At 44.1% G+C, this 24,608-nt stretch overlaps 1 protein-coding gene and 1 long non-coding RNA gene across 2 annotated transcripts in view; both read left to right on the top strand.

Moving 5' to 3' along the window:
• LOC308401490 overlaps positions 1–24,608 on the top strand; it is a 303,063-nt gene that overhangs the window by 249,414 nt on the left and 29,041 nt on the right. The gene's annotated exons all lie outside the window — the stretch shown is intronic.
• On the top strand, positions 5,038–6,439 carry LOC308401487 (olfactory receptor 5P76-like). The gene has a single exon (XM_080889705.1). The coding sequence runs from the start codon at positions 5,353–5,355 to the stop codon at positions 6,289–6,291; it is 939 nt and encodes a 312-aa protein (XP_080745831.1). The 5' UTR covers positions 5,038–5,352; the 3' UTR covers positions 6,292–6,439.

Genomic DNA, 24,608 nt, shown 5'->3' with positions numbered 1-24,608 from the left:
GTCATAGTTTGGTCCCGCCTTCACTGTTGTGATTGGTGTGGGGGTAGGGACAGGCTTAGGGCGTCGGGGGGTTCCCCGGAGGCATCTTCCTTGGGGGGCTCAACCCGGGGTAGCGGTCATGTCCGGTTAGGGGCTCTGTTGGCTCTCCGGTGACTGTTTCCTCGCGGCTGCGTGCAGCGGGGCTAGGGGAGGGTCTGTGCTGACGGACGTGGGTTACTGACCTGGTAGCCTGGCTGCCCCTGGGTGGGTCCGGGATGGGCGTGAGGTTCTGGGGGCGCTCCGTCTCTGGGCTGGGACCCGGACCGGGCCTCGGGGGCTTGGGTCCTGGTTGGTGTGTTGCCGGGGTTGTGGGCGGGTGGGTGCATGGGGGCCCAGCCCTGGAGCAGGGTGCCGCCGGTGCGTCGAGCCACCTGGGGGGCTCTTCAACTGGTGGGGGAGATTGTCACATCTTGCAGGAGCTTTCCTCTCCTCAGGAGCTGCCTCTGCAGGAGGGGGAGATACAGGAGAGGTGGAGGAAGATCTCAGCCTGTGTGTTTATTGTCTTATGTAGTCTGGAAGATGAGTGGATGGTGGGGTGGGTGCAGTTTTCTCTGTGGTGGGGTTGGGTGGACTGTCCCGGGCTCTGTGGGGCCGGGCGGCGCTGCTGCACTGGGCCCGGTCTGGATGGGCCTGGGCCCCCTTTCCCTGGCGGGTCGCGGAGTATGGGGGTGCCTACTGGGGTCAGCGGGGGAGCTGGCCCCAGGGAGGGGTCACTTGCCCCTCCCTTCCTTCCCTCCCCATCTCCAGCTGCCTCCCTCTTCCCGCTCCACCACAACCACCCACACATGCAGGGCCTTGGAGTAGGGGTATGTCACCAGGGTGCAGAGGAGGCTACCCCCCCCCCTCTGTCCCCTTCTGGCTGCCTCTGCCTCAATTTTATCCCACAACTTAGACATTCACATTACTCACACTCTCATTACACATACATATAGGATCTTGGGGGTGGGCACGATACACGGAGTCCAAAGTACCATCAGGGTGTACACCCCACCCCTGGCATCGTTGCCCACCTCTCAATTTTAAATACACGTAGACATTGAGGGCTAGCAGGAGGGACCATGCGCTTACCTGCTGCTCTCTGGCAGGTAGCTCCAAGCCCTCCTGGGTTTTAAATGCACCTTAGAACACACATGCATCAACATTACAATGAGCGGGTGGAGGGAGGTTCGGAGTCTTCTCTCACCCCCGTTCTCTGCGACCTGCTGGAGCAGGGGGGCTAGGACTAGGAGGAGGAGTTGGCCATCCGACTGCGGTCTGGAGTGTGGAGCCTTCCTGCTGCTGTGGAGTCGGGGCGGTCTACCTCCCCCCACCGCAGGGAAAAGGGAAACACCACCTGGGTCTGGGTGCAGTTCCCCCCTCCAGGGGCGGGGGCACCTAGACCCGGTTTGTAGAGTACGCTTGGGGAGTGTGATCGTGTGTACAACATCTCTTTATGTCTGTCTCCACGTTGGTTGAGTGTGGAGTAAGTGCATATGAGAGCATGAGGGTGGGAATGGATGTTTGTATCTGTGTGTGCCTGTATGTCTGTGTCTATATGTCAGGTTGGGTGTCAGGCGCCACCTCTCTGGGGACATCTCAGGCCCTCCAAGGTTTGGAGGCCTATCTCCCCCTACCACCACTTCCCCTGCCAGTGGCGGACCCCCTCAGACATCGGTGCGTTGGTGGTTCTTTGTGTCCGGGGATGGGCGTCCAGGTACACACCGGCTCACTCCTTGGCGGCCGCTTATCGGGGCCTGGAGCCTGGGGCTCGCTCGGGCCACTTCGGAGGTGGGGTGCCCCCGGCCTCTCGGCCTGGGTCTCGGTCACTCAGGCGCAGCTGGCTGCCGGCGGAGCTCACGGGCGCGTCACTGCAACTCCCCCTGGCTTCTGCTCCGCGGCTGCTGAGTGAGCCCTCATCTGGGACTCTCCTCAGCTCTTTCCGGGACAGTGGCGCAGCTGCCCCTCTGTTGGTCTTCCTTGGTCTCTTGTGTTCTGGGGGCCTCTGGATGTCTGGAGTTTTGATCTCCTCCACACCTGCTTCACGCCCTGGAGGACGGGGCTGTGGCCCCCCCACACCCTCTAGCAGATTATTACATGGAGGAACCTTTTAAAAAAACAAAAAACAAGCACGTCCATGCTCACAGGTGTACACACGGGTGATCACACCCACAAACTACACCCTTTTTGGCTCCTACCTCAAAGCACACTGTGTTCTGTTGATCTTATGTGCTGCACAATAATGTGTTTAACATTTAGTATTTACTGTCATATTCCCATATATCATTGTGATGTTGTTTATTCTATTACTCTTGTTCTCTTCTGCTTGCTTTCTTTTTTCTTTCTCAGCAGGTGATCCAGGTGATTGATATATGCATTTTTTTTTCTCTGCCCGTTCTGTTGGTTTTTGTCTTTTGCCCTTCTCCCCCGTCCCTCTTCTCAGCTGTTTCTCTTTCCCTCTTTCTTTCTCCCCTTCTTTCCCCCAGTCAAGTCTGTCCCGTATTCAGTAAGTGAAAAATAAAATAAACAATAAAAGGTGAATCAAATGGACCATTACGGCAAGGCTGGGATGGTCAGTTTGGTAAAGTAAATCCGTTGGGCATCCTTCTTTGCCTTTAGACAACAATTCTGATGGCAAAAGAGCCAAACGGGACAGGCCAAAAAAAGAAAAAAGGAAGCCCTGGCTCCTTCCTGACAGGGAGCGCTCACCTGTTGCTTCGCCTTGGACCGGCTGCTCGCCCTCACCTCCCCGCTCAGACTTCACTTCCCCTGCCTCGTCTTTAGCGAGGATGTGGGCAGAAGATGAGATTGCCACCACGTCACCCTCTGCTTTGGTGGCATCAGCGTCCATTGCACCTGCTACCAGAAAGAAGCGGCGCCACACGAACTCCGGTGAGTGACTGTGTTTTTGTGCCTCACGATCTTTCTGTGAAGAAGAGTGAGATGAGCATTGATTTGCCGGGGCCGGAAACTATAGTGGAATTGTGCTCTGAAGCTGACAGAAGTGTGTTTAGTTGTTCAGAGGGATCTACTATGGGTGTCAAGGATCCCGACCTCTATGAGCGGCAGGAAGCAGCTTGTGCCCAGCTAGAGGAGGAGCTCCGGGGAGAGCTGTGGCTCAACCCCGATTATCAGCACCTTTTCCAGGGAACTCGTCTGGCTCTCGGGGGCCCCCTGAGTCGCCAGAGACTCACACCGCCAGCGCCTAGCTCTCCAGCCTCAGGAACGCCATCCAGCACGCAGGAGGCTCCACAGTTGGGCTCACGGGTTCCTACTGGAAGGAAACGACGTCCGCATTCTGACTCTCTGGAAAGGCTTATGTCTATGCACGTCACTCATAATAAAGGTGCCTCTGTACCTGAGTTGTTCAGTCCCCAAGTCATGCCCCCTGTTAATGAACTAGCCATGGTGAGTGTTTCCGAGCCTGTTGTCAAGAACTGTGGCATCCTTCCTCCTGTCCCTTCTGGAATCTCGGTGAGTGTCTGTGGTTCCAGAGTAGCAATTCATGATCTAAAAACACGTCTTAAAACCGATTTTTACTCTTTGGCTTATAACACAGTCTGACCCTGATTTTATTGTTTTAATCTAATGTGCTGATTTTATTGTTTTAAATGTGGTTTTTTTGGGTTTTCTTGGGTTGTTTTTTTTTTTTTTTATATATATATATTTTACTTATATTATTATTACTATTTTTCTCATTTTTTTAACATGCTCAATGTATCATGTTTGGCATGTCAAGTGTACAGCACTTTGTGTTCAGCTGGTGGCTGATCTGAAAGCGCTATATAAATAAATTGCTTGCTTGCTTGCGGTGCCCAGGGTGAGGTCAGCCAGAGCGAAGCTAAGCTCCACACCCATACTAAGAACCCATGGGGGAGCGCTTGCTGCCTTGCAGGCGCCTGCACCTTCTTATGTTTCCGCTGGAGGGCCCGAGGAGCCCGTCCAGCCTCCTGCCACGTTAGCTGGAGGGCCTGAGGAGCCCGTCCAGCCCTTCGCCTCGCCTGCTGGAGGGCCCGAGGAGCCCGTCTAGTCCCACGCATTGTCTGCTGGAGAGCCTGAGGAGCCAGTCCAGTCCCACGCCTCATCTGCTGGAGGGCCCGAGCAGCCCATCTGGCCTCCTGCCTCGTCGGGGCCCGCCAAGCCACACTCATGACTGTCCCGTCACCGGCCACTTTCTGGGCCGTCAGCTGGGCATCATTGCCGTCCTGGACGGCCTCCTGAACTGCACCGCTGCTGCCTTCTGCACGGCCGGCCTCCTAATAGGAGATGGCGCGGCCTGTTGAGTTGCCTACCTCGTGGCCGGCCCCCTGAACCATTGACCTATGGACTGTTGTGCCCTCGACCTCCAGGGCGACCCCCTGATCCGCCTGACTTTGGACTCTTGTGCCATCGGCCTCCAGGTCGGCCACCTGAACTACTTCGCCATGAACTCCTTTTCTACCCAGATCATGGTCGCCCTCCTGAAACAGGGTCTCGGACTCTTATGCAATTGTGTTTGGACTGAGTGCTTCGGATTCTTTGTTTTTTGTGGTTTTGTTTCAGTTCACTTTAGGGGGTTGACCAGGAAACCAGAGGTGGAGATAAACCGGAATCAGAATCAGAGATTCTGATTTATCTCAGAATCTAGTAGAGAGATCAATCAGTATAAAAATCAGAATCTCTGAATTTGAAAAGGGCCAAAGCTTTGATTCGAACCCGGGCGGCTTCTCTCAGCCAGCTTATCCCAGTGAGCTAAACCGGCGCCTTTGTATATGTGAAATTTTCTTTAAACGAACTATTAAAATACTACATAGAATGTAGTTAATCTTAATCAAGTACAAAACTATTTGTTATTTTGTCGTTGCTTCATCCGTGATGGATCTACTGTCAGTTTTAATAATTGCCATTAGTTAAGTTAATATTTTCAAAGGTGCAATTTCCTTTTTGTGATAGCTTCTGTGTTATAGCAACTCTAAAGAGCCAAAGTAAAAGTAAATTAAAGTATCCAGCCGTCCTCATCCTACTTTTGTGTGGATGGGAGCATGGTTCTGCAATCTCTGCGGATATGTAAATAGAAAATTGTCTATGCCACAATGCAGTGTCACTGGATGACGGAAGTGCAGAGTGAGAATGTACGGTTCTTGTGAGGCTTAAAATGCGAAAGCACAGATGCTTTGTCATCAAAGCCAAACTGTCTGTTTAGCTGGGCTATTATTTTTTTGTTCTTAATCACTGTCTACTGCTGCTAAAGATTTGCAATATCTTTAACCACCTTTTGCTTTGAGAGGTGTTTTTTATTTTTGTCTTTTTACTTTATCAACTCCAATTTGAAACTTAATGTAATTTAATATTTTTAATATGTCTTTACAGAATGCTTCAACCAAACTAACACATTTTATTATAGGTGGGTTTGACACAGTCAAAAGGCCTGTAGCAGTTGGTGTGGTTATGCTGATAACTTATTTACTAGCTGTTACTGGCAGTTTGGTCAATATCATCTTCATTGTTTCTGACAAGCAGTTACATAAACCAATGTATCTTCTGATTTGCAATCTTGCCGTTGTTGACATACTGTATACCTCTAGTGCCACTCCAACAATGATCGCGGTTCTACTTGCTGGTGTTAATACCATATCATATGTGGAGTGTATAATTCAAATGTGTGTTTTCCAGCTGGGATCAACAATGGAGATGTTTTCTTTAACAATTATGGCATTTGATCGATTAATAGCTATAATTTATCCTCTTCGGTACCATAGTTATTTAACAAATACACGTATAATGGTACTTACATACATTCTGTGGATTGTTGCCTCTAGTTTTTCGGCTTCTTTACCTGCAACAGTTGTCCCTCTCCCTCACTGCACCTTAAGGCTTAGGTACGCTTTCTGTGACGCTGCGTCTGTATTACGAACCACTTGTGTTGACCCAGAGAAATATTTCAATCAAGGTGCCAGTAGGTTATTTTTTCTGTTATTTTTCACATTCATTTTCATTTGTCTTTCATACTGTGGGATCTTGTTTTTTGTGAAATTATCATCAAATAATGACAGAATGAAAATGGGAAGCACTCTTGTGAGTCACCTGATTTGTGTAATATGTTTATACTGTCCCATTTTTATCTTTGCTATTTTGACCAGGTTTGGTGTGGTATTAACTCTTGAAGAACGCCAAGGTTTATCAATTGGCACCATCCTCGGTCCATCTCTTGTAAATCCTTTTGTGTATTGTCTTAGGACAAAGGAAATTAAAAATAAGATTTTTAAGATACTTAGAAAGGCTAACACAGCTCGTTAGAGTCTTGTGAACTGTGAGTACACTAACTTTTAAAATGGGCAGAAATGTTGGAATATTCATATGCATTTTTTAAACTTTGTCCTGGTCAGATTTGTGAACTTTTGAGTCCTATTACACTTACAGTCATATTTAAAAAGTAGATTGAAGATGATTTTCTTCCACAAAAAAATTTTGAAACACAAAATGTTCCAATTCACTGTGGCACATTTGAGTTTTGGATTAAATGCACTGACAGCTCAAAGAGCTTACGATTCAAGTAGTTAACAGGCAATTTCTCTCATTTATTCTTTATCATGATTATTTGTTGTTGTTTGTGAGCGACACTGTTTGACACTAACAATTTATGAAGTAATTACTGTGTTATTTTGAAACAAAATAATGTTTGTCATTAAATTCTGGAATGCCTGAGAAGAAAAGGTTAAAATGTTTTGTTTTTTTTTGTTGTTTTTTTTATAAGTGGGTGAATGACAACATTCTTAAAATAGTAGGGAATTGACCAGATAACAAGCAAGCAAGCAATTTATTTATATAGCACTTTCAGATCAGCCCCCAGCTGAACACAAAGTGTTGCTCACTTGACATGCCAGAAATGATACATTGAACATGTTAAAAAATAAGATCTAAAAAAATAATATAATTTTTTTTTTTTAAAAAAATAAAAAAAAATAAGATGATTATTAAAATGACATTTAAAATAATAAAATTAGCACAAATAGCAAAAACAATAATAAAATAGTATAAAAATGATGAAGAGAATAACATTTAAAACAATAAAAGCAGGGTCAGACTGTGTCATAGGCCAAGGAATAAAAATGGGTTTTAAGACTTGTTTTAAAAGTGGACAGTGAAGGGGCCTCTCTAATGTGACAGATTGTTCCACAGATTAGGAGCAGCAATAGAGAAAGCCCTGTCCCCTCTGAGCTTTCTCTTGGACCTGGGTACCTCCAGGAGCAACTCGTCAGCTGACCTGAGAGACCTGGGGGGTGAGTAAGGATGCAGAAGCTCAGAGAGGTAAGTTGGGGCAAGACCGTTTAAACATTTAAAAACAAACATGAGAATTTTAAAATTAACTCGAAGATATACAGGCAGCCAATGGAGTGAAGCTGGGATGGGAGTTATGTGCTCTCTTTTACGAGTTCTGGTTAAAAGTCGTGCAGCAGCATTTTGGACCAGCTGCAGACGAGAGAGAAGATGCTGACTAACTCCAAAATACAGTGCATTACAGTAATCTAAACGAGACGAAATAAAAGCATGGATTACCGTTTCAATCTGCGGCCTGGATAAAATCGGTCTTATCTTTGCCAAGCGCCTTAAATGATAAAAACTGGACTTGACAGTAGCCCTAATTTGACTGTCTAATTTAAAATCACTGTCCATCTTAAAACCCAGGTTTGTAACAGATTTAAAATACTCTGCCAGGGGTCCCAAATCAATAGCGGAGTGTTCACAAGGTCCACTAGGACCAAACAGAATCACCTCAGTTTTGCTTGAATTACATCTTAGAAAGTTTAGGGACATCCAAGATTTAATGTCTTCTAGACATGCTAGAAGTGGCTTGATAGAGAAGGCCTTTTTCTGCTTCAGAGGCAGATAAATCTGACAGTTTCTTCCCTCCCCATCCTCAGCTGCCTCCCTATTCCCGCTCTACCGCACCCACCCACACACGCAGGGCTTGGGGTGCAGGGGAGGCACTCCCCCTCTGTCCCCTTCTGGCCGCCTGTGCCTCAATTTTATTCTGCAATCTAGACATCCACATTACTCACACTCTCACATAACACATACATACATATAGGGCCTTGGGGGTGGGCACGTTTTACAGCATCCAGAGGATGGTCGGTGTATTCCAACCCACCTCTGGCGCTGGTGCCCTACCCTCAATTTTAAATGCATATAGACACTAAGGGTTTTGGCAAGGAGCCTTGATGCTCTCTGAGAGGAAGCAAGTACCATGCTCTCCTGAGTTTTAAATGCACTTTAGAACAGCACACAGCAACACTACATATGAGAGGGCGTAGGGAGGTTTGAGGTCTTCACTCACCCCGGTTCTGTTAGCCGTCAGGGCTGGGGGGCTGGGAGAAGGTGCTGGCCGTCAGATAGGCAAGGCAAGGCAAGTTTATTTGTATAGCACAATTCAACAACAAGGTAATTCAAAGTGCTTTACAGAGACATTAGAAACAAAAACAAATAAAAAGCATGATTTAAAATTGATTAAGACAAGCAAACAAACTAATTAACAAACAAACAAACAAAACAGTATATAAAATCAAAACAGATAAAATCAGAACAGTAGATAAAATCAGTAGTTAAAATGTAAGTTTTGAAATTTAAGCTTAAAAGTGTGGATTTGGTGCTTTATTCAAATGCAGCTGAGAATAGGTGAGTCTTCAACCTGGATTTAAATAAACTGAGTGTTTCAGCTGATCTGAGGCTTTCTGGGAGTTTGTTCCAGATATAAGGAGCATAAAAGCTGAATGCAGCTTCTCCGTGTCTGGTTCTGACTCTGGGAACTGTTGAAATCTCCCAATTCTTTGAATCTTTGGGCTGAAGGAAGGACAATACTCGGTGTATTTATGCTCAATCAACAATCATTTATTTCCATACAATTCAACACTTAAGAGCATAAGGACCATCATGATGGGGAGACATGCCTGAAGAGGGTCACAGCAAGTCTCAAAATGGTGACGGGTTGCTCAGCTTTTTATAGTCTCTAGTGGCCCCCATCTAGTCGTAAAAGCCAAAACATCACATTCTTTCTCTGTTACAGCGCCTAAGTTATGACCTCGGCAGTTGTTTCTCTGCTTTCTGTAAGGTGGGGGTATGGAATGTGGTCTGTCTATCTCCCCTGTCTTAGACACAGAGTCTCCTTCTCTTCATGATTCAACAATAGAACATGTCAAGAAAACAGTGTAACACATTCCCAGCAGATCAAGGATACAGAGTGATGCACATTTATCTAATGAACTAATATGTGAATATGTTCTGTTAACTCAAAAGTATAATGAGAACTAAACTACATACAGCTCACACACTCTATATTAAAGGGTATAATATGATCTACAGCAGTATTCTAATTCAACTACTTTGATTACATATATAAGGTAACATATGATAACAGAATAATATCACAATTCCCCCTTTGATCTCTTTTCTTCAAAGAGATCACTTACAACATACACTCCAGCATTGGAAGGTCCAGTTCTTCTTGGTCCTGAGGCCCTCTGTCCCCCTTTAACGGGTGGACCATATGTGGGATGACCTCTGTGTTCACGCAGTTCAGATGCAAGCAAAGTTAGATTTACGACCATAACAGCAGTTACAGATGACACTCCCATCACTCCCCAATTCTCCCACAGCTTTATTTTGGTGCTCCAGTTTTCCACCCCCTTTTTTAATGCCCCCTTATACCTTTCAAATGTACTTAGACTAGAACCTCTGTCTAAGGAGCTTTTAACCTTTATTTTTATTGCTGCAGCTACCAGTGTCTTCCAGTTGGGTGATTCTCAGCTTCTTTCTTCGACCTCCGGGGTTAGACCACCCTTTAGTCATTGCACAGTTCTGGGGATTATTCTGCCCCGATTTCAAACAAAGATCTGTGTGTTTTGGGATCACCGCCGTGTCCCCCTTTTTGCCAAGAGCCTCTTGAACCTCGTTGGTCTGGTGTCCCTGGTTTTCGCCAACCCCTTCATGGTTATTGCTGTGTTTATGGGATCCATCTTCTCAAGGAGCTCAAACGCCATGACACTTGACCCCAGTTGCTGTCTCGGCAGTCCCTACATCTGTCTCTGCTGTGAAGGGTCCTCACATCTCCGTGTCCCCGTCTGGTGTCTGTTCCTTTCTCTGCAAGAGACAGAAAACCAAAACACCTCTCTCCCTAGCCTTGATAATCTAATATTGTTATCCATTATTGTTCTAATGATTCAAATTTGGTTTAAAATATTATGTTCAGGACTCTCTGACCCAGGGACTTATTCTAATCATAATCTATGTGTGTGTAAAAGAAATCACAAATTAATGAACCATTTCTAAGTCTAACACATTATATGCTTAAGTTTTGCCATACCTAAATTATTAAACACACAAATAAAGTCATCAGATGTTCATAAAACCATTGTTTGATGTTCGGACTCAACTTCCCCCTTTTTGACACACTCCCATGTGTCAATTCATTGGAGCTAGACAATTAAAAGAGAAGGTTAGTGACATCATATCTCAGAAAGTATCAGAAATTCTTCTCTCGAGTACCGTTGCTCCAGCCTTGTCATCCCAGAGGATCCTCAATCCCGGAAATTTCCCTTCTCCTCATGTAATGAAGTCTGTCATCCTTCCATGCCCTGGTAACTGGTCCATCCAGAGCTGTAACATTTTGAAATGTACATACAACAAGCCAAACCACACCTTGGTCACACCAACCCTTTTCTGCCCTGAAGATGTCCAACGCCATCTTAGTCTGGACCAGGGTTGTAATAGTTTTGCAATTTTCATTAGTTTTTTTTTTAGCTTCGACTTCAGATTTTCAATTTTATATCAGTTTTAACCAATTGTTTGCTAGTTTAGTTTGGTTTTGATTAGTTTCAGTTATAGTTTTAGTTGTGTCTGCAATAATTAAGTGTAGCAAAATCCCAGTCCCATCATATCAGTCATGCTCTTGTGCTTATCCTTGGGTATTGTGACTATTAACTCTTGCAGCACCGGGTGCTCCTAATTTTGGTTCAAGTGAATTTATAAACTTTGTGAAGGGAATTGACTCCTCTGCACACTGGAATAAACATAATCAACATGATTCACATTTTACTGCGTGTTATTTCACCATCTTATTGATTCAAATGCTCCATCCTTATGTGGTTTGCGACATTATGTTTATCCACTCTGTCTCTAAATGTTTGAAGAATCTTCAAGTTTGGGGTCAAATTTTAAGAATTTGACCATAAGTGAAAGTTATGGTGTCATCACCCCCTTCGGGGCTTACCTTTCCCAGTTTTGATGATATTCCTCCCTATTCTTTGCAAATACCCCCTGTTGGTGGCGAGAAACTGTTGCTGTGGTCAAGTGGGTGCTGTAAAAACAAAAGCTCAGGACAGAACAGTTATCAGTCATGTACTTCATACAAAATTAGCATATATTGAATTCCATATTGATCCTCTGGGTGTAATGGTACATTTTAATTTGAATTTATCCAAACTAAACACAATAGGTTTTTCTTTCTTTACTTTGCTCTTGTTCTTTTTCAGTACCACATCCTATCAAATGTCCCTGTCAATTATATTCTACATTTAATAACTCACTATTTCAAGTGAGAACCTAAATCACGTGGACCAATGTTTGTTATTGCATATCTCTATTCTGAACGTGGCAAGCCATTCATAGGTATTGTTAAAGTTTTTGGCGATTTTCCTCTATACGATTTAATTGACTTTTTTACAGTGGCCTGCTATGGTTAATAGTAACATATTCCAGTCATGAGTGATATCAATAATTTTCTCCACTGTAGCATTTGGCATTCCCAATAATATAACATGATACCTTAATCAAAACACAGCTAATATAGCACAGTTTTCTTAATGCAAACATCAGTAACTCAGACTCAGCAACCAAAGTGTTAAGTCTGCAGTTCATACTTATGTGAAGCTACAGTCTCCTCCTCCAGTCTCTCTTATCCTCCTGCTCCTGCAAAAACAAAACAAAGCGAAGCATCCACCCTTCTCTTGTCCGCTGGGTGAATTGTTTATTGGCATTTACTTATCCGAAAGTGGGTGCAGTCATTGTCTCAGTATCAAGTCAGTCAAAACTTTTAGTCTTCAGTCCATCACAGTCCAGTCACATGCATACCTCCAGACACATTCATACCAGATGTTGCTGCTAATGGAGTCTCCCGCGCGACTTATTCGAGCCTCCATCACCAGCAAGATGACGTCATCATTTTAAAGGAAAACAATTCCTTGTTGTTTTTTGGGCCGGATTGACTCGGTGCAATCCTTTTAGACTCAGAACTTCTCAGTGTTCCCTATAAGTGAATTTCTCCCAAGCCAATTACAATCATGGAGAAGCACACTTTGCAACTGTTTACAGTAATAATATTTTATAGCGCTTTAAATCTCAATCTTTCAGGCCTGGTTTAAAGAGCTGATTGTTAAATCATGAACTCACAAAATATCACCATATCACCACCGGTGGATCACACCTCTCATTTGTTTTTCCTCAGTGCACTGTAACAAAAATGAAAACAGACATAACCAAAAAAATACTACTCAAATAACACAACCTAGGGCCCGTTGCAGACATGTCCAAGCATAAAAATATCCCTCTCTCGCTTACGAGAAAGAACACAAGCCAAAGCTCACTGATAACATCAAGCTAGCGCTAAGCAAAGCCACTAAATCAACCAGAAATTCACAGGAACGTTTTGCTTCCTGCCGGGACAATATTGTGTGGGAATGAGAAACTCAGGTGCCGTAACACCTTTTGTTCCTCCTTGAATTAAATCTCAATCACAGAAAATGCCGTACTCCAACCTAAACTTACACTATTAATTCATCATTTTTCACTCTGTGCCACTGTTCCTCATCAGGGCTGTGTGAGGCACAGCAAAGAATTCAGTCAAGGCCTTGAGCCATAAACAGACATCACGCACAGACATTGTTTTCATAACCAAACCGTTTTAGACCTTATTCCTAAAATCTACATAAATGCTCTCTGGGTGACATATAACACATTCTACGTAATCAATGGTAATCAATGGCTCCTCATAAAAATTATGCATTGGGATGTTTGTGTGCAGCATTTTGCATATCAGCATAAGCAAAGCATTCTTCATTGCACCAGCGTGTATGTGTGTGCGTGCATCACTCTTCATTGCACAAGCGTGTGCATGTGTATGTGTGGATCACTTCTCAGTGAATCAGCATTCCAATGTGTGTGTGTGTGTGTGTGTGTGTATGTGTGTGTGTGTCATTTCTCACTCACTCAACGAGTGCACGTGTTCATGTGTGTATTTCACTTCATTCTGAATCTGTGTGTTTGTAGACGTGTGTGTGTGTGTGTGGGTGTTTGTGTTCATCACTTTCCTGTTCTGGTGTTCTGGGTAAACCACGGCCTGAAGCGTGCCCTGGGGTCCTGCCCTCCTCCTTTTCAGTTTGTTTGCGACCATTGCTGCTGCTGCTGCTCAAAGTTCAGTCCGTCCTGGTTCTGACCCCAATTGGGGCAGTCCTTTCTCCAGTGTCCATGCTCACTGGAGGTGAAACCTGCATCTTCTCCTGTGTTTTTTGTCCATTCTGAGGTGCCTTCTGACCTCAGTTACTCCTCCTGTCTCGGTCACGCCCTTTTTCGCCGCCCGATCATCCGTGTTGGTCCATCACTGTCCTGCACAGTGTGAATGCAAAGTTATCAAGGTCAGCATTCTTTCGCTCGGCCTTACTTTTCATTTGGGCTTGGCGGGCGTCTCGTCACAGCTCTGTCAGCTGACGCAGTTTGGGAATTTCCCCCCGTGTAGTGAAACGGGCTTTAGGTTTAGTGCTCTCCGTCTCTGCTGCATGAGATCGCATTCCTGCAGCACTGTTGACTTTTCAGGTCGTTGTTGTGGGTCCAGCTGTTGCAGCATTTGGTCAGTGTCACGTATGGGGGAGAGCAGGAGTCCAGTCCGCCTCGGCTTTCAGGGCGGCAAAGCAGCCTGTAATTAAACATAAAGAGAAAAAACAAAAACAAAACAAAACAAAAACAAACGAACAGGAAAATGATGTTGTGTTGGCTGTTCTTCAGAGAGGGGAGAAACAACGGGGCCAAGCCCTGTGTCAGCCTTCTCTCCCCCCTTTTTTTGTTTTTTCTCTCCCGATATAATCAACTCATAACCCACCAAGCTGACAGGACAACACAGGTACATGTTAAAATTCTTAAGATCATGTTTAAAAGCCCAAAGAGAAATTTTCTTTCATTCAGTAATCACTTGTATCAATCAATCAGCAGAAAACATGTCACAATTTGAATCTTTTAACCACTAAATTTGTCGTGTCTTCACTGGTTGGTCAGACCAGTGTCTTTTTCTTTGAAGTTAAATTATTGTCCTGCAACCCAGAGAGTTTATTTGTCAGTAATGTATTTATCCTTTAACAACAGGTGTATGTTAAGTTTCGCTGCTTTAGCCTTGCTGGAAAATCTTCACGTGTTCATGAATGTAAGCTGTTTCTTCATTGCGTGTGTGTGGATTTGTAGGCAGGCAGGTTAATTTTATCTTTTTCTCAAACTAGGCGTTACCTTAAAAGGAGCCTTTCTCTCAGATTTCTCTGCTTGTGTGTGTTTTTGTTTCACCTTTTTGTTGTGATGTTCCGGACGCCTTCCCAACCTCCACAAGTCCGTTGGCCCCAATTTTATGTGTTAAAACTTCTCTCCTTGCTGCTGTGTTTTTCACAGCTGCTGATTCTTACTGAGTGTGGCTCCCATTACTTATAATTTTGCTTCGGCCGCTGTGCTTGTGGGGGCAGTTGGTCCAGGTCCGCAGCTTCCTGTATTAACACACTAAGAGATTTATTTAATTTCATTTTCATCACTGTTAAACAGATAAGCAGGCAACACGCCTACCTTGACAACGTCATAATTCTCCACTACACACCTCTTACTATCTCTCTTTTTTATTTTTATTTTTTTATTTTTATTACACCACAGAGTAATACACCCAATTATGCCCGTCTATCTCTATGTGGCTCCAAATTCCCTCTTTATTTAATTTCACACTCGTCAGGGGACAGGCACACAACAATTTCAAACCACTGAAACGAGGAATTCAACCTTTTTATATTTCTTTACTAATCTAGACTCAACCTTTGTTCGCAAAATGTGTCTTGTTCTAGTCCGGAATAAATGTGAACCCGTGATTACACGGTCGTTCCAGGGTTATTCCGTAGCTAAGCGGGAGTCCTAAGTTCCCAAGTCGCCACCTCGGCACTTAACCTGCCTGCACGTCTACAGACAGGGGGGTTGCCAAACCATGAACAAAATTAGTTTCCACAGGTACACTAGACATCAACCTTTGATCCTAAAATGTGTCTTTGCTCTAATGTCCTCCTATTCAAACACATCAACCGTCACTGTCACTGTGTTCACACTTCACACTCACTGAAAACACACTCAGAGCGCGCCTCACCCACAGCCAGAGCGCGCCTTACACACACAGCGCGTTTCACCATCAGTGAGACACACAGAGAGCGTTCCTCATCAGCGGAAGATTACACAGAAACTTCTGAGCTCAACTGTTAAAATTCTTTTGAAGCACAATCAAAGCCCAAATACCCCTGTCTCTGCGTTTATGACCGCCACAACGGGGCAAAGTCGCATCATAAAAGTGATGCCTACGTCCCCAGAAGTTATACCCGACACCATAAACCAGGTTTTTGCTCTATGTACTTCTTGGCAAGTAAAATTTTACTTTGTTTTATGACCGCAGCCCTTAAAACTCGACTGACGCCACAAACCACCGTCAAACCTCTATTCAATGTACTAAAACTAGCACCAACCACTACTGCACTTCACGGCCGCACCACCGGAACACGGCCGTATCATAAACCAAACCTACGGACGTGTTTCGCTCTCGCGTTGCCAGCGTTTAACCGCACCGTGAGCCAGCATCTGCTTTTCCTTAAATCAACTTCTATTTCATAGCCGGCAAGAGCCAGGACGTAACCGACACCATAAACAAACTTCAAACCTCGACTTCAATGTACTGAACTAATGGCCGCGTCTTCAGAAGAAATTCTAATGTATTATTGCTACAGAAGCCAGTTTTAGACAAAATTAAATGTGGAAGGTAAAGTGGCTGCAACTAGTCCAACGTAGTATGTTATTAGTATCTCGGTAGAAGCAGTTTACTGCAACTAGTCCAACGTAGTATGTTATTAGTATCTCTGTAGAAGCAGTTTATTTAACACACTGGAATTCAGCCTCAACTTATGTTGTTAGTATCTTGCGCCAAAAACCAGACACCGACAAATTTAATGTGAAAATACGTGTAACTCAGTGAACAGATTAATTTGGAAAGCCCAATATGCACATTTGGTATTTATAATACAACAGCCTGTGCTTACCTTTTTATATTTGGACCGGTCCTCTGTTCACCTCGCCTTACGATCTCACCAAAGGCCAAATCTGCACCTCCTCAGCACACCAAAGATCCGGGTCACACGGCACCAAGTTGTTGAAATCTCCCAATTCTTTGAATATTGGGCTGAAGGAAGGACAATACTCGGTGTATTTATGCTCAATCAACAATCATTTATTTCCATACAATTCAACACTTAAGAGCATAAGGACCATCATGATGGGGAGACATGCCTGAAGAGGGTCACAGCAAGTCTCAAAATGGTGACGGGTTGCTCAGCTTTTTATAGTCTCTAGTGGCCCCCATCTAGTCGTAAAAGCCAAAACATCACATTCTTTCTCTGTTACAGCGCCTAAGTTATGACCTCGGCAGTTGTTTCTCTGCTTTCTGTAAGGTGGGGGTATGGAATGTGGTCTGTCTATCTCCCCTGTCTTAGACACAGAGTCTCCTTCTCTTCATGATTCAACAATAGAACATGTCAAGAAAACAGTGTAACACATTCCCAGCAGATCAAGGATACAGAGTGATGCACATTTATCTAATGAACTAATATGTGAATATGTTCTGTTAACTCAAAAGTATAATGAGAACTAAACTACATACAGCTCACACACTCTATATTAAAGGGTATAATATGATCTACAGCAGTATTCTAATTCAACTACTTTGATTACATATATAAGGTAACATATGATAACAGAATAATATCACAGAACTGATAAAAGACCGGATCCAGATGACCTGAGGGATCTGGAAGGTTCATACTGGGTCAGGAGGTCACCGATGTATTTTGGTCCTAAACCATTCAGAGCTTTATAGACCAGCATCAGAACTTTAAAGTCTATCCTCTGACGGACAGGCAGCCAGTGTAAAGACCTCAGAGCTGGACTGATGTGGTCCACTCTTTTGGTCTTAGTGAGGACTCGAGCAGCAGAGTTCTGAATGAGCTGTAGTTGTCTGACTGATTTTTTAGGTAGACCTGTAAAGATGCTGTTACAGTAATCAAGCCTACTAAAGATGAATGCATGGACTAGTTTTTCCAGGTCCTGTTGAGACATCAGATCTTTTATCCTTGAAATATTCTTGAGGTGATAGTAAGCTGACTTTGTTATTGTCTTAATGTGTTTTTCTAAGTTTAGGTCTGCATCCATCACTACACCCAAATTTCTCGCCTGGTTTGTGGTTTTTAGATGTATAGATTGAAGTTCTCTGGTGACCTGTAATCGTTTTTCTTTGGCGCCAAAGACTATTACCTCAGTTTTGTTTTTGTTTAGCTGGAGAAAATTGTGGCACAACCAGTCATTCATTTCCTCAATGCATTTACCAAGAGCCTGTACAGGGCCTCGGTCTCCTGGTGACATTGTGATATAGATAGGGGTCTGGGATGCGGGGCCTCCCTGCTACTGCAGATAAGGAGGTGGTCCGCTTGCCTCCACCCCAGAGAAAAGTGTTACATCTCCTGGGTCTAGGTGCGGCTTGCCCCTCTGAGGGCGGGGGTACCTGGACCTGGGATATAGAGTATGTTTGGGGAGTGCAACTGTCTGTGCAGTGTCTATTTGTGTCTGTCTACACGTTGGGTGAGTGCCGAACCGAGTATTTGGTTGTGCATATGGGATGGGAATGCACGTTTGTGTCCGCGTGCGCCTGTTCGTCTGTGTCTATATGTCAGGTTGGGTCTTAGACTCAACCTCTCTGGGTACATCTCAGGCCCTCCTTAGTATGGAGGCCTATCTCCCCTCACCACACTACCTGCCGGTGGCTGATGCCCTCAGACGTTGGTGTGTTGGTGGTCCTTGTCGTCTGGGGCTGGGCGCTCATGTATGTACCGGCTCACTCCTGGTGGCCGATTGGCGGGGCCTGGCGCCTGTGGCCCGGCTGGGCCCCTTCCGGGGGGTGGAATGCCCTCAGGCCTCTGGGCCTGAAGCTCGGTCCTCTCTGGCATAGCTGGCTGCCGGCAGAGCCCGCGGGCACGCCACTGCAACCCCCTCTGGCCTCTGCTCCGTAGCTGCTGGGTGACCTCTTGTTTGGGGCGCTACTCAGCTCTTCCCAGGAGGGTGGCACGGTTCCCCCCCTTTTGGTGGTCCTCCTCGGGTCCTTGTACTCTGGGGCCTGGATCTCCTCCATACCTGCTTCATACCCTGGTGGACGGGGCTATGGCTCCCCACACTCCCTAGCAGATCGTTACATGGAGAAACCTTTGTAATACAAGCATGCTGATCCACACAGGTGTACACACGGGTGTTCACAGACGCGGACTACACCTTTCTTGGCTGCTGCCTCAAAGCACATTGTGTGCTGTCTATCTTGCGTGCTGCACAATATCGTTTAATACTTAGTATCTACTGTTATCTACTGCTAGCTAGTTTATTGTGATGGTGCTGTTTTTTATTATGTTGCTCTTTTTTTTTTGTTTCCTTTCTCTTCTGTTTCTTTTTTTTTTCTCCATACAGTTATCCAGGTGTTTTGTTTATTTTTCTTTCTTTCTTCCCCCCTTTCTCACCGTCTCTTCTCCCCTTTGGTTTTCTTTCTCTCCCTCTCTTTCTTTCATTCTTTCTCCCTGTCCTATCCCCCAGTCATGTCTGTACCGTTTGTAGCAACCGAAAATAAAATAAATACATAATTATAATAAAGGTCAATCAAATGGACCAATATGGCAAGGCCATGATGATCCACTTGGTAAAATAAATCCGCTTGGCATCTTTCTTGGACTTAAGACAAACAATTCTGATGGCTAAAGATCCAAACGGGGGACACACACAAAAAAAAAAAGATAAATCTGACAGTCGTCAGCATAGCAGTGGAAGGATATTCCATGCCTTCAGAGGATGGTTCCCAGGGGCTGTAAATATAATGAAAAATTCTTCAGTTGATCTGTTAGCTCTGTATGCGAACTGGAGCGGGTCGAGGTTGGGTGGCAAGCAGGACATGATGTGACGTCGGACCAGTTTCTCGAAGCACTTCATTATAACAGGTGTTAGAGCAACTGGTCGGTAGTTGTTGAGGCTGCTAATGTTAGTACACTTTGGCAGTGGGACAATTGTGGCTGACTTTAGGCACAGTGGGATGCAGGACTGGGACAGTTAAGTGTTGAAGATCTTAGTGAAGACCCCAGCCAGCTGGTCTGCACACTCTTTAAGGACCCTTGCGGTTATCCCATCTGGTCCGGCGGCCTTCCTGGGGTTCACTGCCCTCAGTGTGTGCCTCACCTCATATTCCTGCACTATGAGGCTTGGGCTGCTGCTGCTGTCCAATGTTTTTGCTGCTGCTGCCTCTGGTCCCTTCACCTCAAAGTGTGCGAAGACGTGGTTCAGCTCCTCCGCAAGCGCCGCGTTACCCTCAGTCAACGTGGTATTGCAAGGTCTGTAGTTGGTTAAGTGCTGAACTTCCTGCCATACCTGTTGTTGCTGAAGTGGTCTTCGATCCTTCTCTTGTACGCTGCCTTGGCTTCTCTGATGCCTCTTTTCAACTCAGATCTGGCTGCACTGTAATGCATACCATCACCGGATCTAAAAGGGGTGTCACATTGCTTCAGCTAGGGTCAGTTTTAGCCTTGGGCTTCCTGGTTTTTAATGGTGCCACAGAGTCCAGAATTGTAAGGCAAGAATATTGAAACCAGGAGCTGAGGTCCTCTGTGTCCAAGGGAGTACGATCGGCGGGGATAGACTGCTGGCTAAAAGAAGCAGAGAACTGGGCAGCAGTGGAAGGGTTAATAATCCGACAGCGGCGAACAGGAGCGCTGGTTTGAACTGTAGTGCGTGAAAACACAGCATCAAAAAATACAGCCATATGGTCAGAGAAAGCAGTGTCGGTCACTTCCACGTTAGACACAGGTAGACTGTGTGACAAGACCAGGTCTAGTGTGTGTCCGTGTTCATGTGTGGGACCAGGTATGGACTGGACCAGATTAAAAGAGTCAATGAGACTTACAAACTCCTTCACCAGAAGTTTATCAGGGCAGCAGACATGGATATTAAAATCTCCCACAATAAGAACATGATCGTAGTTGGGCATAATCCCAGCTAGAAATTCTGAAAAGTCATTTATGAAATTCTTATTGTATTTAGGGGGGCGATAAATAACAGCAAAGAGCACAGAGTTAGAGCGATTAACTTCAAAACACGTGAGCTCAAAGCTGGAAAACGAGGGCTGTAAAAAACACTGTTTACATTTAAAATCCTTTTTAAAAACAACCGCCGTACTTCCTCCTCTGCCTGATGTCCTTGGTGTGTTAAAATAGGAACAACCCGCTGGTAAAAGTTCAGATAAAATACTGGACTCACCAGTGTTAAGCCAAGTCTCCGTGACACACATGAAGTCTAGTTTCCAGGAGGCGAATAACTCATTCGGAATAAAAGATTTGTTCACCAGCGATCTGGCGTTTACCAGCCCAATCCTGACAGGAGCCGGGGATGAGGTATGAGCCTCAGCAGCATAGGGAGCCCGACACAGTGGACTCAGATTGCGGAGGTTCGCCCGGCGTACGTTAAGCTGAGGAGGACAGGGGTCACGGAGGAGCAGTGCGTCATCTTGGCAGACCACGGGGATGAGGCAGGAATCCACAGGGTCCAGGAAACGTCAGTGCACAAAAACTCCAGGAAATAATCTATGTATTCCTTTGACCGTAGTGGGATGATGCGCCAAAGAGATCTTGAGTTTAACCAGCTCACCACTGCGCCTACCCCGACGTGTTCGCCAGGGGAGGTAGCATGACAGCATTGCATAGGCAAGTCAGGATATGTGACAGCAGCGGACACTAGGAATTCTGTCCTCCATTAGAAAATGAAGCTGTATTTTGTCCAGAACTTCGGAGGTTCAGAAGCGATTAGCAATCGTACACCAATAACGATCCGATTTCTTGAGTGACACATGACAGGAGCAATATAAAAACAAACAAAAACTGACAGCGACAGACAAGCAGCCAGGTACACCGGCGCCATCTTGTATCGTTAGTATCAGTAGTAACAGTGCGAGAATTATTATAGTGAGCACACATGGACTGAAGGAAATTTTTAAACAAAGATAAAGATAAAATGTGAAGAGAAATGGGATCTTTTTATTGATTCAACTACTTTGACCAGCTCAGATAAAAATGTTTCTTAAATAACAAGCTCAGCTGGGGTAGGAACAGATAGCAAAATGAAAGTTGCCAAAAGGAGAAATATGAATTTTCTTTAAAAAAAAAAAAATTGTATAAAAGAAAAGTACAAATATTTTTCATCTTCGAATGTGGCAAATTTTACTTATGGGCAGTCACCATTTAAGGTTGCACAGTTTGCATATAAACAACTGAACATTGTCTGGTGATACCTTTTTCTGTAATTTCAATAGCTTACAATAGATAGCTCATGCAGAATCAGGACATCTCAATCCGCTCTTCATCATTGCATAAGCCATCTATTTTTTCATGCTTTCTAAAGTTTATACAACAAACACAAAAAAGAAGCTTTTATTTTCAATGACATCATTGCTATCAATAAATAGGACTTTGTGCTTCTTACTCAAACATGGCTCGATGACACGGGCAACACAAAGCTGATTGCAACATCACCTACTAACTATAGTTTTGAACTTTGCACCCATACAAACAGGAGAGTGTTAACGTCTGCAGAATGAACAGACCAAGTGTAGAGGTGGGGAACCCAAAAAGAGACTATTGGATACAGGATAATCTTAACAACAGGCAAGCCATTTATTTGGCTGATCCCAATACCAAAAACTCAACATGGAATGGAAAAAGAAACTAAACCTTTCAAATTGCCAGAACTAAACTAAGCAAAAACATTGGAGACACAGAGAGTTAGGAAACACTGGGGAGAATACACTGACAATCTGACAGAGGACAAAGTGAGACTGTCACAATAATTACACAGGGGGGGTGATTAAGGAAGTGAAGGCAGCTGGGAAACACAGCAGGGACAAATTAGACGTAATGAGACAGGGGAAGCAAAACTGAACATAAAGCACGAGGGACTATCAAGATAGAACAAGAAAAACACAGGAAACTAAAACAAGGAGTAAAACACACAAACTTAGAGAAGAGAAAACAGTAACTAAATACAAAGAGAAGACTGACATGGGAGACAAAAATAACAAAACACAAGAGGCTGGGCAACACTGAAAACACAAAACTTTGAGATAACTAAAAACTAAATGGTAGAGTAAACATACTAAGAATACACAAGCGCAATACAAACATTCAACAAATCAAGAATCAGCACAGAATATACAAAACCACTAAAAAGCCCCCAAATTCTAAAACATTAGGTAAAATGACCGACTCGTATGACAATGTGGTGGTGGGATTGCTACGATATAAAAAAAAAACATAATTGCAAGTCTTTGCTTTTTGACAGCTATTTTACTGTTGCATTTTAAAGTTTAGTAATTAATTCTATATATCCTCCTGTATTAGTATTCACTATATATCATCCTCTTAGACTGAGACATGGCTTCCTCTAAGAATTAGTTGTTACTTGTTATTTTTTATTATTAGTTTTGGAACTACCCTAATCAAAATGAAAGATGTTATAAAAACAAATGAAGTTGTAAGATAAGTTGTAATTTCTGATTTATAATAATTATGGGGGATCAGAGCAATATAGCTGCTGAGGTATGGTCTGAAAATTATTAGTTCATTGTTTCACATGTGGTAAATGGCAGATATAGAACCACCAACTTTACAAATAGTAGACAACCTGCTGTACCTCCTGTGCTATAGAAACTCCTTAAGAGCCAAAGTAAAAGTAAATAAAAGCATCCAGCCATCGTCATCCCACCTTTGAGGGGATGGCAGTATGTTTCTGCAATCTCTAGGGATATGTAAATAGAAGATCGTCGATCCCTACATGCGGTGTCACTGGATGTCATTAGATGCCGAGTGAAAATGTACTGTTCTTGTGAAGCTTAAAATGTGAAAGCACACGTGTTTTGTTGTTAACCCCAAACTATCTGTGTTTAGCTGTGTTATTATTTTTGTTCTTAACCACTGTCTATTGCTGCTAAAGATTTGAAATATCTCTAACCACCTATTGTTAGAGTTTTTTTTGTTTTTCCTTTTTGTCTTATTACGTTATCAACTGAAATTTGAAACTTATTGTAATTTAATTCAATTCAATTCAATTTTATTTATATAGCGCCAAATCACAACAAAAGTCGCCTCAAGACGCTTCATAGGTACAGAGAAAAACCCAACAATCATATGACCCCCTATGAGCAAGCACTTTGGCGACAGTGGGAAGGAAAAACTCCCTTTTAACAGGAAGAAACCTCCGGCAGAACCAGGCTCAGGGAGGGGCGGCCATCCGCTGCGACCGGTTGAGGTGAGAGAAGGAAGACAGGATAAAAGACATGCTGTGGAAGAGAGACAGAGGTTAATAACAGATATGATTCAATGCAGAGAGGTCTGTTAATTTTTCCATTCCAGTCACCTTTCTCACTCACTATGTATTAAAGTGTACTTTATTTCCCCACGGGGACCAATAAAGTACACTTTAATACATAGTGAGTGAGAAAGGTGACTGGAAAGGAAAAACTCAATGCATCATGGGAATCCCCCAGCAGCCTACGTCTATTGCAGCATAACTAAGGGAGGATTCAGGGTCACCTGCTCCAGCCCTAACTATATGCTTTAGCAAAAAGGAAAGTTTTAAGCTTAATCTTAAAAGTAGAGATAGTGTCTGTCTCCCGAATCCAAACTGGAAGCTGGTTCCACAGAAGAGGGGCCTGAAAACTGAAGGCTCTCCCTCCCATTCTACTTTTAAATACTCTAGGAACAACAAGTAGGCCTGCAGAGCGAGAGCGAAGTGCTCTAATAGGGTGATATGGTACTACAAGGTCATTAAGATAAGATGGGGCCTGATTATTTAAGACCTTGTATGTGAGGAGCAGGATTTTGAATTCAATTCTGGATTTAACAGGAAGCCAATGAAGGGAAGCCAAAACAGGAGAAATATGCTCTCTCTTTCTAGTCCCTGTCAGTACTCTTGCTGCAGCATTTTGGATTAGCTGAAGGCTTTTCAGTGAGTTTTTTGGACATCCTGATAATAATGAATTACAGTAGTCCAGCCTGGAAGTAATAAATGCGTGAACTAGTTTTTCAGCGTCACTCTGAGACAGGATATTTCTAATTTTAGAGATGTTGCGCAAATGGAAGAACGCAGTCTTACATATTTGTTTAATATGTGCGTTGAAGGACATGTCCTGGTCAAAAATGACTCCAAGGTTCCTCACAGCGTTA

The sequence above is a fragment of the Rhamphochromis sp. 'chilingali' genome, assembly GCF_963969265.1.
Source record: "Rhamphochromis sp. 'chilingali' genome assembly, chromosome: 8".
In the NCBI taxonomy this organism is placed as follows: domain Eukaryota; kingdom Metazoa; phylum Chordata; class Actinopteri; order Cichliformes; family Cichlidae; genus Rhamphochromis; species Rhamphochromis sp. 'chilingali'.
Note: the sequence above shows the minus strand (reverse complement) of the source record. Positions and strands in the feature narration are given on the sequence as shown.

What these genes read in the sequence shown, in the direction of transcription:
- LOC308401487 (XM_080889705.1), top strand. Translation starts at nt 5,353, where the DNA reads ATGTCTTTACAGAATGCTTCAACCAAACTAACACATTTTATTATAGGT.